General features: G+C 44.1%; 1 protein-coding gene across 2 annotated transcripts in view; it reads left to right on the forward strand.

Annotated features, from left to right (window-relative positions):
* The window catches only part of brip1 (BRCA1 interacting helicase 1), a 55,423-nt gene that overhangs the window by 32,308 nt on the left and 10,123 nt on the right, over positions 1–12,992 (forward strand). For both annotated transcript variants that reach the window (XM_083984978.1, XM_083984979.1), the window contains 2 exons: positions 8,347–8,506; positions 8,622–8,743. In XM_083984978.1, the coding sequence (XP_083841104.1) occupies positions 8,347–8,506; positions 8,622–8,743 (282 nt within the window). The remainder of the gene's footprint in view (positions 1–8,346; positions 8,507–8,621; positions 8,744–12,992) is intronic.

The following is a 12,992-nucleotide window of genomic DNA, read 5'->3' on the forward strand; positions in this document are numbered from 1 at the left end:
TGCTGTGGTTTTGTAGCACTTCAGCCTCGACATCCCCCCAGTTAATGCCCATTAAAACCACAGCGGGTCCTGCAGTCTGGTCCCAGCCGCCAGAGGAACGGGGCCGGAGCTCCACAGGAGAGACAGAGGGACTGATGCTTTATTAAAAAAACAAAAAAGAAAGAAAAGGAAAAGAAAACTGGGTTTTGCAGAAGTGGCAGCAAAAAAAAGAAAAAGGCAGGGACGACAAGATGCTTTTAAAGGAGATTGAGATAAGGGCCATTAGGTGATGTCGCCTCACTGTCTGTGTGAAGACGCAGCAGCGCTGGCGCCTGAGCTCTGAGCTCTGAGCCGAGCTGAGCTGAGCTGAGCTGAGCGCGTGTCAAATCAAAGTCAGAGCCGACCAACGGCAACCAGCAGCAGCAGCAGCAGCAGCAGCAGCAGCAGCAGCAGCAGCAGCAGCAGCAGCAGCAGCAGCAGCAGCAGCAGCAGCAGCAGCAGCAGCAGCAGCAGCAGCAGCAGCAGCAGCAGCAGCAGCAGCAGCAGCAGCAGCAGCAGCAGCAGCAGCAGCGTCCTCCCTGTCCTCCCTGTCCGACTCTATACTGTTCTCCTATATCTCCTCCCTCCGTCTGTCTGCCTGCCTGCCTGTCTGTCTCTCCGTCCGTCCATCTCTATGTCTGCCTGTCTGTCTGTCCGTCTCTATGTCTGTCCGCCTGTCTGTCTCTGTGTCTGTCTGTCTGTCTGTCTGTCTGTCTGTCTGCCTGTCTGTCTGTCCGTCTCTATGTCTGTCTGCCTGTCTGTCTTTGTGTCTGTCTCTCCGTCTGTCTCTGCGTCTCCGTATCAGATTCCTGGGTCGTCTTCCTGGTGTCTCTGAGCCGAGCTGATGTTTTATTTGGGTTTTTACAGTGGAAACTTGAGGGAACTGCTGCTGCTCTCTGACTCCAACACAAGTCCATGTTTGGACACCTCCCTCCTCCTCTTCCTCCTCCCTCCTTCTCCTCCTCCTCCTCCCAGCAGCCAGTGACTCATCACTAAACGGTCTGATATTAAAATACTGTCTCATCATCGTTACAAACCCGATAGAAAGACTCAAACTGATAATGAATCGATCCTGCTGACGAGTATCTCTCTCTCTGTGTGTGAGATCTTATTTCCTCTGAGCCACAGAGCTCCAGTGTTTCCAGGAACAGATCAGTGTGACTTTGTGGCATGTTCCTTCATTACCTGAACACACACACACACACACACACACATATATATATATATATATATATATATATATATATGTATATGTATACGCACACACACACACACACACACACACACACAATGCTGTTCATGCTGCAACTGTAAATGCTCCCGAGCTCATCCAATCACCAACAGCCACATACACATTATCTGTTTTACTCGTCTCGTGTCCTTTTAGGAAATTACTGAGCTGTCAAAAAATTAAAAGACACATCAAAAGGAACAAATAGATGACGAATTTTAATATTTTATTTTCATTTTTTGTTAAATTCTTGCGTTTTTATGTGAACGGACAGCGTAGAGAAGCAGGAAGTGCAGCGAGTGACAAGAGTAAGAGTCGAACCCTGGACTCACCTGTTCAGGGCTTTTGTCCTACGCACCAACTGATGAGTTGCACCAGTATTTCTAATTTTTATTTTGTGTTATTTCATTATTATATTTCCATTCCAGGTTTTATACTCTTTGTTTTAAGCACTCTGGGACGTTTCTTGTTTTTTTCATTGGCTGTAATATTTCCAGTCTTATTTGCTCAGGTTATAAGAAGATCTTTAGACATGTTTTCTGTTGTTAAACCATATAAACACTCAGTATTTTAAAACTGCGATGGTTTTAATCTGATGATAAATGTGAAATCCTCTCCTGTACGTTTCCAGGACTGTTAGTTTGTGTTGAATCGCTCGGCTCGGTTCAGGAGAATACTCTTTGTCTTTTGTTTAACGCAGAGGTGAATGAAGTCATGTTGGTGATTGTCTTCCTCTCTGGGCAGCAGGCAGCCTTCTCGCCACGTCCTGGTGTCACCATCAGAATGGCGGTGGTGGCGGTAGCGGCTGTGTGTGTGTGTGTGTGTGTGTGTGTGTGTGGAGCAGAGGACGAGGGCAGGAGTGGCGGGCCGGAGGTGGCAGGTGGCTTCTTGCCACCAGTCTTGGCGTGATGGTTGCTGTGATATTTTGGGACTGAATAATTTACGCCGCAACAACACGTCTCCCCTCGCCACGGCGAAATGTGGCTCCCGGCTCCATGTTTCATTAATGCCGTCGCCTCCAAACCCTTCTCCATAATTCAGCAGGCACTAGAGGAGCTGCAATGTGTCGCCACACAGCTCACTGACACCGGGGACATGGGAAGGAGAGAGAGAGGGAGGGAGGCCGGATGCAGAGGAGGTGAAAGATGGGGAGATAGTAAGTGGGTGGAAGAAAGGGAAAGTGTAAAAGTGCGAGAAAGACTACAGTTCACTGCCTCTATCTGGTTGTTTCACCACGCTGTCCCAATTGGCACAGAGATCTGGCCCACTTTACCGCGTCACCAGCAGCAGAGCAGCAGCAGCAGAAGCTGAGCGTTGGACCGGCCGTGCCTAGAAAGGACAATAAATTATTCACACTTTGTTGTGCTGTGTGATGTGCTAAACACTGCTCATTCACATTAATATTGCCTCATAGCTGTGCCGCTGTGAGATAAAGACTTAAAGTGATGGGAAATAAATAGATTCACTTTTTAAACAAAGACAGAACCATAAAGATTCAGATCTTTCAGAGATGATGTGGGCACCGGAAAAGCTTCAAGAAAAACCAGAGTGTTAATATTCTTCAGTCTCAGACATGTTGAGATCTTGTGTTTTAACTTTACTACAAATTATGACCATGAAGTGAGCTGTTATTTTTACTTTTTGATGTACATAATTTATACTTTTTGCTAAAGCTTTTCTCTGTATATTGTTTATCTGGCCTCCAGTGGTGTAAAATGCTGTGGAATGTGGTTTATTCTTGTGTTTCTTTATATAGCTTTTCCCAGGGTGTTACATCGACAGACCTTAAAGAGCCGCCATCTGCTGATTTCATATTTATTTTCCCTTTTGTTTTTAATTCATAGAGGTGTGTAGTGGTAGCTGTAGATTGACATTTTATAGCTCTGTCTGGCAGCTCAACACCAGGACTCGATCAGATGTTGTCCCTCAATTATTCATGGAGCTGCTTGTGTCTGTAAATTTTTGCGTCTGTAATTTCTTTGTTGAGTGTCTAACACTCACATGGTTGAAAGCCTTTGCTGAAGGTGCTAAAGATCCATTTGACTGCACAGTAACACGCTCCGCTACACACCTCCATCCACGCCGTTTCATTTATCACACCAGTCTGGTAAAATATGTAGTGTGAAGCAGCGGCTGCAGGAAGAAAAAAAAAAGAGAAAGCACACGAATCACTGACCACCAGAATTAATATCAATACTAAACCACATGTAAGTTGTTATTTCAGTATTCATGTTGTGTTTTGTGTCCAGTGAGATTTAGATTATGCAGTTTTTCATCCAGATAACAGTGTTTCTAGAAACACAAGCACAGAAACATCAGAACTGGTAGATGTAAAGCAGCGGCCTGGTTGGATGAAGGAAGAACACGTTTATTTTTACATCGTAAAGATGGATGGTTTGAGTTTCTATGTGAAACATCTATGATGAATGGCAGCTTTACCTGGATCAGGGAACTGTGGTCTGGAAACTCTGTAGATAATGTTTGTGTAGGTTCTCAATCGTCCTGGTCATCCTAGTTTTTTAGTGCTGAAGTGAAGATGTTTCACCTCCCATCCTAAAGTTTTCTTCAGTGCTAAAACACAGTTTGGGGAGTCCCAGGAACTGAAGAAGCCTTTCGGACGGGAGGACTCCTGCAGGTCTGTCATGAGGACAGGGTCCATCTGAGTACTCTGCAGCAGGACTTTAAAGCTTATGAGAAGATGTGATGTGGAACAACAGTCTGCTGGATCTGGACCTAAGTGAAGCTTTGAAGGTTCTCAGTCATCCAGGTCATCGTTGCTGCTAAGTGCTTAAGTCAAAGGCAACTGGACTTCTTTTTTGGACTTCTTGGAAATGTATTTTTGTTTTTTTGTTTTTTAACCAAAGAAGCCTTTCAGATGAGCAGGCAAACATCGTCAACAGACAAAAAAGAACTCCTTTGATTTTAGTTTTGTAATTCTATATCAGTGCTAGTCATGGGTTGTCCTTAAAGGTAATAATTGTCAAGGTTTATTGGCAAAATCTGAATATACAGCCTAGGAATATATTTTTACGGTTTTCTTTTATATCTAACAAGGGTCTTGCTTTAGAGAGTGTCGCCATCTTGCACCGCCATGTTTGTACGGCAGCGCAAACGGAAAATATAGCCAATCAGAGAGCACGTTTCAAGAGTTTCGCCTTCATAAATAAACCAACAAAGAAGGAGAATGTTTTGTCCTCGGAGGCCACCGTCACTTTGCCAACGGGAGGGGGGAGCAAACTAGAATCTGAACGCTGGATGTCACGGTTTTACCTCCATTCTACACACTGGACCTTTAATGAAGGTACACTTTGTCCCAGAGCACCTAAAATCAGTAACAACGTCATCAACACCTGAAGGAGATATACTGTACCTTCCGCTGGTGGTGAATTCAGGTGAGATGGACGTTGCTGTACAAACCTCAGCTGGGAACGTTGCTCATTCTCTAGTTCCAGTCTGTGCAGCCCAGGCAGAGCGTAGATATACTGATATCCAGAGCGGATATCATGTTTACATCGTATGTTGGCAGACTGCTGCGCCCTGAGGATGACTATGGTCTTTTGAATGAGCCGTTAGTCATCCAACATTATATACATTATGACAGTTGCATCTCTGGCATCAGGATAATATTCCACCCTGTGGTCGTTAATGAACCCAGACTCGTACTTATTCAGTCTTAACTCGATTTACCTCGGCTTTCAAAGGTATTTTCTCTTATTTTAGGGTTAGGGTTAGTTTTCTGCCAATGTTTATCAGCATTAGATACCTTTAGTACTGTCAATTAAGCTTCTTCAGAGAAACGTTTTGTAGCAGGACTCAGCCTTGGTTCTGTCTGTACTGGCTGTGTTGCCATGGTTTTTATCAGTGAGAGCCTTTTTCCTCCGTGCTCTTCTCCTGGTGGACTCAGCTCCTTTCCAAGTGCAGCCTGGCAGATAATGGCTGTTTTGTTTAGTGGTAGATCTGCCTTAAGTACATAACATGAATTATTCATCTCCTGCTCAAGATTGCACTGAAAAGCAATTGCAGGACAAACAGTTTGCTGAATTCAAGGGGGTCCTTGTCGATGTAACGCTGCATATTTAGTGAATGTGCAATGTTTTATTGATGCAAACGTTCCTGGCCTCACTTGCTTTAGGAGGCACCAACCTGATTAAAATCATTCCCATGCTTCATTTCCCCACCATGATGCCATCACACTGGCATGCAAGAAACTGTCAACGCTCACTAACTGTCTCGTTTCCTTCTGCGGTTTCTCCTGCGCTGCACACAAGCCACAGAATACATTTCTGTTGAGTGGTGTTTGAAGGAACACTCGAGCCCCTCGCTGTTCGTGCAGGTAAACACTCGGTTCACAAGATAACACCTAAGAGCCCCAACTTTGCTTCATTTGACGACCACATCTGTATCTGGCCTGGGCTTTACAGCTTGACACTATTACCCTGTTGAGAAGTTTTCTGTTGACTACAAGAAGAACTTCTACTTGACCCTTCTAACACATTTCCAAGCCAGTGAAGCTGCTCTTTGATTTCGAGGCCATGCTTATTCAAGGATATAATCTGCACAGCACAGACATGAGTGGGGCTATGTTAGAATGAGGGCTTTTAGATCAATGTGCCTCCCCTGAGAGCCGCTGACTTTTTGTACTAACAATAGCACAGCAACAGTGATTTTTATTACAGTGGGGGTTTAAGCACATCAGCTTTCTAAGTGCAAGTAAAGAAAGGAAATCTGTGCTGTTTGAGGACACAGGAGCAAACATGGTCGCCTCTAAATGCTTCCTGCAAGCTTTTTGTTTCAGACTTGTAAAGTGTCTGTTACATGGTACAGTGCCACGCCTTACAGTTACATACTACATGACCTACAGTATTAGGGCCGTTGGTATTTTCACCGTTGAATGGTTGTAGATCTTTCAGGTTCTGCACGTCAGCACATTTAATTTTGATCTAAAGCGATGGATGCTACAGTATGGCACCGAGTCCCAGCTTTAATTTGAGCAGTGGTAGGTAGCACATACCAGCCAAGATTGAGACGCTCAGGAGCAGCTCTGCTTGAATTCTTTGACCCATAGCAAATGCTTTGTATCTTCCCTGCCGACGCTCTCCCAGGTCCTTCCCTGCAGGCACTCTTTAGTTTCTTGCGTGTTGTGGCCTCTTTCTTCCTTCCTTCACTTCCGTCTTCAGCGTTTGGCATGCAGCTCAATTGGGTTGAGATCAGATGCACCTCTTCACCCTGAAAAAGCTCTTTGGCTGCGTTGGCCGTATGTTTAAGGGTCGATGTCCCATTGAACGATGAAATGTCGCCCAATGAGGTTTGATGGTTTGATGCATTTGGTTAAATGTGAGAGCAGTTTTTTTTTTTTTTTTTCATCATCAGGAAATGAAATCATCATTAAATGCCAGTGAGCCAGTAGGGATGTTCGAGCTTGGAATTTTTGCAGATATCCGCTATGCTAAAACTGTCCAACACTTAAAGCAGAACTATGCAGGATTTCGGCTGTAATTATTGTGGCTCAGAGTCACTGTGATGGTTGAGTGACCTATTATGAGGTGAATGGGGTCTAGGCCAATGCGCCCCCCCCCCCCCCCCCCCCTCCCACTGGCTGAAAACCGCACTTGCAAGATCAGTCCTCCGTCTCGGTGTCCCAAATCTCATCAATGGATAGAACTATCGCGAGAAACCGCCTTACGGCAGTACGAGATAAGAACGCAGATGACGTCATGCATGTCATGAATCGTGATTGGTTTGAGTTCGGAAAGTCGGAGGAAACCATGGAAACATGAAATGTTTAGAAGTTCGGCTTGTGGCTAACACGGAGCTAATGCTAACACGGACACACACACACACCATGGATCTTTTATAAGATAATGTAATACATCATGACACACACACACCTTCGCGTTTTGGAACATTTATTCATGTGTGTGTATGTCTGTGTCTTTGTGTCTTTGTCTGTGTGTGGCCGTATTAGCGTTAGCTCCGTATTAGCGTTAGCGCCGTGTTAGCGTTAGCTCCGTGTTAGCATTAGCTAAATGGTAAATGGTAAATGGACTTGCACTTATATAGCGCTTTTCTAGTCTCTTGGACCACTCAAAGCGCTTTACACTGTAGGTCACATTCACCCTTTCACACATTCATACAGCGCTGTAGCGCAGGAATCTAACCATTCACACACATTCATGCCCCGATGGACACATCGGGGGGCAAGTGTGGGTTCAGTGTCTTGCCCAAGGACACTTCGACATGTTGCCAGGAGGAGCCTGGAATCGAACCACCGACCTTCCGGTTAGTGGACGACCCGCTCTACCTCCTGAGCCACAGCCGCCCGTGTTAGCAGGGCTTAGCAAACACCGCTCTCTACCTTCAGCAGTAAACACAAGCACGTGTAGGGAGGGGGTGGAGGAGGTGGTGGCGGCGAGTTTTTTTTTTACGACAGTGACATGTGCCTCCTAGAACTGTGGGGGAGCCCCGGAGAGGGAAAAAAAGAGAAACCAACGAAGGAGCGAGCTATTTCCGGCCGAGTTGCATAGTTCTGCTTTAATTTCCGATTCAGATAACAACTGCTACCCATATGCAGGCTTTTTTTTTTTCTTTTTCTTTTATTATGATGTCCCATTGCATGCATTACACAAATTAACATTGTTTGTTTACACACATAATCCAGGCATTATGTTGGGTCTTCATTATCGACAGAAAAAACCATAACAATGTGGACAGATATTACATTTTAATGCAATATTATCAGACATCCCTAGTTGAAACCACAACAGAACCAGCACCATGTTTGTCACATGAGTTGGTGGTGTCCAGTCATCATGAAATTAGACCTGCCTTTCACTCAAATTCAGAAATGTCAAACTCAAAGTTGCAACATTTACCAGAGATATGTTTCTGGATGAAACTGTGAACTTTGGTACTGGATGAACAAAACTGTTCCTATTTGCTCCAAACGTCCTGGCAATCCGTCCAGCAGCTGCTGAGACCTTTTACTTGAAAATGTGGACGATATCAGGACAAAGTCATCCATCAGTCTACCTCTTCAACAACAAGTTTCAAAAGCAGGGAACCCCAAGTATTAACAACATGACACCTCTTGTGATCAGATGCTGGACAAGCTGAGGGATCGATGGGTCAACACTGGTCTCTGGGAGAAGCTGGAACAGGAGAAGACTGTGATCACCGAGCCCCGCGGAGGTGGAAAGGGCGATTTTGACGAACTGCTTCAGACTTACTACGATGCCATCAAATACAGTGAGGGAAGAGGTAAGACTAAGAAAACAACATCACTGATGTTGTTGGACCAGTGCTCCCAGATGAAACATGAGTTCTGCTTCTGAGTTTACTTGTCTTTTACTGTGTTGTGATTCTCTTGTTGCAGACGGAGCGCTGCTCATAGCTGTATGCAGAGGTAAAGTGAGTGAAGGACTGGACTTCACCGATGACAACGCCAGGGCCGTGGTCACCATCGGGATTCCCTTCCCAAACATCAAAGACCTTCAGGTAAGTGGAACAAACAGTCGACTTCGAGGCCGCGGTGCGTTCGTTTCTGAGCTGCAAGGGAACGCTTTGATTTGTCAGAAAAAGTCGATAATTACTTTTGTAGATTTATAGACTTGGCGATGCTTCTCCGTACATTGCCACCTAGCTGCCATCCAATAACCTGAATGTGAGGTGTTTAATAGAAGTAACAAGTAACAATAGAAGTGACAACTGACTTTCTGCTTGTGAGGTGTTTAGGGAGCATAGATAAATTGCAGCCATTACTGATTCTCTGTATTTAATGGTCATTAAATTGTATCTACCACCAATAGCCTGCATGAGGCGTTCAAGTAACTACTAATAGTACTACTCCTAATAGTTTGAACACTGTTAAATTAAACTAAACTACTACTCGTGGCTTGAATGTGAGGTGTTTAAATAGTTAAACCGCACTTTACATTGAATTGTAGTGACGCCCAATAGGCCACATGAGGTGTTCAGGGAACTGCATCCACTGTAGGGATTTCCTAACTGTATACACATCGATCACATGCTGCCCTGCCCCATCACCACATATTCAAGCCCTATTTATACCATTTGCAATACTCTGGACATGTAAGACATGTTTATCTCATAAATGTTGAAATCAGAAACAGAATTTATTAAAAAATAAGTAAATATTGTGCAGTCGTAAAGGAAAGAGACCTCAAGGACAAATAATATTTGGTGTATCCACTAGTGGAACTAGTTTCAGGTTATCTCCACCTCTGTTTCTGTTGGTCATAAAACATCTGTAATCTGTAATAAAACATACAAACGTAGGTAAAGAAATGACATCATGTCCCTGTGAGCAGATAAACAGCTTCCCCAGAGTCATCATTTCATGACTGTAGGACCTCATAGTGTCTCCTTCCAGTGCTTCATCGATTTTGACCAAGTTCTAACATTTTGGATACGGTACACTACAAATAATGTAACTCACAGATATGGACACGCACACACACACACACACACACACACACACACACACACACACAAACACACAAACCAAATAAGAGCATCCCTTTTTGGTGATCCGTGAAAAAAAATCCCAAAGCGATGTTGCTGCGTCTGCTCCGTCCTTAGCAGATAAAGTTGACCTTTAAGTTTGAGTCTTCCCCCCTCCGCCTCTCACCTCTCCTCCCCTTTACTCCTCCACATCCTCCTGTCAGAGCACGACGAAGCTTTCACTAACCTGTTCTGTCAGTGTCAGTGTAGCCAAAGCTGTCAGCTTCACCTCTGTCAGCTTTCAGGGCATCGCTGCTTCTGGTTTTTACCAGGTTTATTTTTTTTTTTTTTTTTCCAGTTTGTGTGAGCGAGCGCTGCTGTGTAGATGCAGGTCGGCACGAGGTCTTAAAGGGACATTGTGTAACTTCTCCTGTTATCTATTCAGGAAAATCGATTATTTGGTTCAAAAGTCTGTTTTTCTTTAACCAGTAATCCCCCCCATCAACAAACTGAAGTGTTCCTTTCAGCTCTGAATTAGCCGTTCATATCATTCATATCTCCATGGAGCGGGTAAGCTCGGTGCTGGCTGCCATGTGGTGTCGCCATGTTTTTACGTTCAGTGGCAGCGTGACGGTAGGAAACCACGGAAACTCAGCGGAGACACCGGAGCTGTCGGCTCAGGTCGAGGTGGCGTCTGTGAAAAGTCACCGCGGTAACGCAGTGAGGAGGAATGGAGCGTTACACTGATGCTGCATTCACCTGCAGTCGGGCAGACGGCCGTCGCTAACAAACCAGATGTCATTTTAGTCACAGAAGTCCAGAGAAAGCCGGTAAAACGTGGGTCAGGTAAACAATACCACATCGCCATGACAACATATTGTCACGTGTATTGTTTTGCCTCGTGCTGACGGACCACTTGTTTACATAGAGGCTTGTTTATGCCGTTACGTGCAGCGGCTGTTGTCCGTCTGCCGGCTGCCCAATTTCACGTGAATGCAGCATGAAAAATATGATTGAGTTGCTTGTGATATACAACCACAACGCTAAATGGGAGGAATTCCTACACAATGTACCTTTAAAGCTGACTGCAGAGAAAAGTTCCTACCATGTATGGATGGACCATGAGAGACAAAGGAGCCTCACTCTTTTATTAAAAGCCAATAAACAGCATCATGAAAGTGATGCTGCGGTGTAACCCTGCTGCACGAGGCTTGTTAAAGCTGCAGATGAGCAGGACGGAGGAATGTGGAGGCCAGAGCTCGTTAAGGCCGAGCTGGAGCTGACGGAGCATGAAGACGTACACGTGTGTTTGTCTGAGACGTCTCCTGCCACATCGCGTCAACAGCCGTCTCTGCTGTAGGATCAGGTGGGTGATGGCGGAGGTGGTGATGCCTCCATGACACGTTCACTTTAATGTGCCCAAAGCAAAATCTGCCCCACTGGAGGAAAAACAACATCAACATTAACCCTGGGTACCCTGATTCACTTTCATCTGCACCACATTGACTGATTCTTCTAAAGAAAGAAAGAAAGAAGCACATTTCTGTCTGATGTTCAGTAATAGGCAAGGCATTTTTATTTATATACAGTAGCGCATTTCAAGGGGCAACTCAGTGTGCTTTACATAACGACAAAACATTTAACAGTAAGAACTAGAAACGGAAAAAGAACAGCATGAAACAGCATAAAAACATAACATTTTTTAAAATCAAAATAACCCAGAATAGTAAAAAGCAAAGCCAATGCAAATGAATCTCCTTATAGGCCGGTGCATATTCTCATTTGTCCAGGTCATAGTATTAACCTCCTTTGAAAAAGAATCTCCTTATACTGTGAAAATGAAAAAAATAATAATAACAGTTGATCACTTTGATGCAGTTTTACCATTTCAGTCGTCATTTCAGAATTTTCTTCAACATTTGTCTGAATCTTTAGCTATGGGAGAAACGTTAACATTAGCAGTGTCGGAGAAAGACAGGATTTTAGTGTCAGCTTGTGTGTTGGTTGTGTAGAGGAGGAAACGTCTGTGTATAATTCATCCAGAGGTTAAAACATCTTAAACATCTGGATCTTCAGTTAAAAGAAGGACGAGCTGAGCTGACGTTAGCGTTAGTTCGTAGCTTCTGTGGTTGTTGCAGTGAAGCTGATTCATTCAGTGTTTCAGTCCCACAGTGACTGTGGTTGGTTTGACACCTGTAACGTCTGAGATTCAAGTCTCTGTTTCCTTAATTTCCCCGTCATCCTCAGCTTTTCTCGTTTCCTCCTGTTCCTCCTGTCCAGTTGTGTCCTCTTCCTCCTCCTTATCTCGTCTTTCAGTGTCTGAGGCATCTCTCGACCCCAGAGAAGCCCCGAGGGCCTGTGAAGTTCTCTGAGCTAACCCCATTACACCACAGAGAGAGTGGGGACACTGATACTAATGACTGTCAGAGCTCGTAGCAGGTCAGAGCAGCACAGATGCTGCTGCAGCACTCTGTCGCTGAGACATCGGACTCTTCAAGGACACGTACACACACACACACACACACACACACACACACACACACACACACACACACACACACACACACACACACACAAGCACACACTCAGACACTGGCTCATGTGTCAGAATTCCCTCCTTTAGGTTTGATTATACTTTTTCATGATGTGCAGCTTCTGAACAAAAGTTCTTACACAGATCTGTTTTCCTAGAGTTCCTGTACATCACAGTGAATCTCCACTCGTGCATCTTGCCTTTGTATCATTATGGAACGGTCTTGTTGCCGTCCTTATTTTCTAAAGCCGCCGTTATTGCAGTCAACATTGCATTTTTGTTTTCATTCTTATAAAAGTGATATCTTAGCCACGCTTTGAGGGAGCTTCATTTTCTTATTTGGTTCTAGTTTGGATGAAGTAATGAGAATATGGAGGTTTAACTTTTGTTCAAGGTCACTGTGACCTCACCAAACACGTTTTTTGGACATAAATTGCACATTTATTTGGTAATTTTTGCTTACAATGAATATATTTGTCACACACTAATATATCACATCTACTTTTTTCCTGTTGAATAAAATAGAAAGCTTTTATTGTCATTGTACAAGTATAGAGTGCTTCCACTGATCAATAAAGAATAAGAACAATCAATAAAAGTCAATATATACATTTAATATATACGATTAATTGAATTCACACATTGCACATTGTAAAGGAATAAAAACAGGCAGTTTGAGTTTAGGAGTTAAGAGAAAGTGCTTTTTAGTCTATTTGCATACATTTTAGGCATTACAGATTGGTTGACATT

The sequence above is a fragment of the Trachurus trachurus genome (assembly GCF_905171665.1).
Source record: "Trachurus trachurus genome assembly, chromosome: 13".
NCBI classification, from domain to species: domain Eukaryota; kingdom Metazoa; phylum Chordata; class Actinopteri; order Carangiformes; family Carangidae; genus Trachurus; species Trachurus trachurus.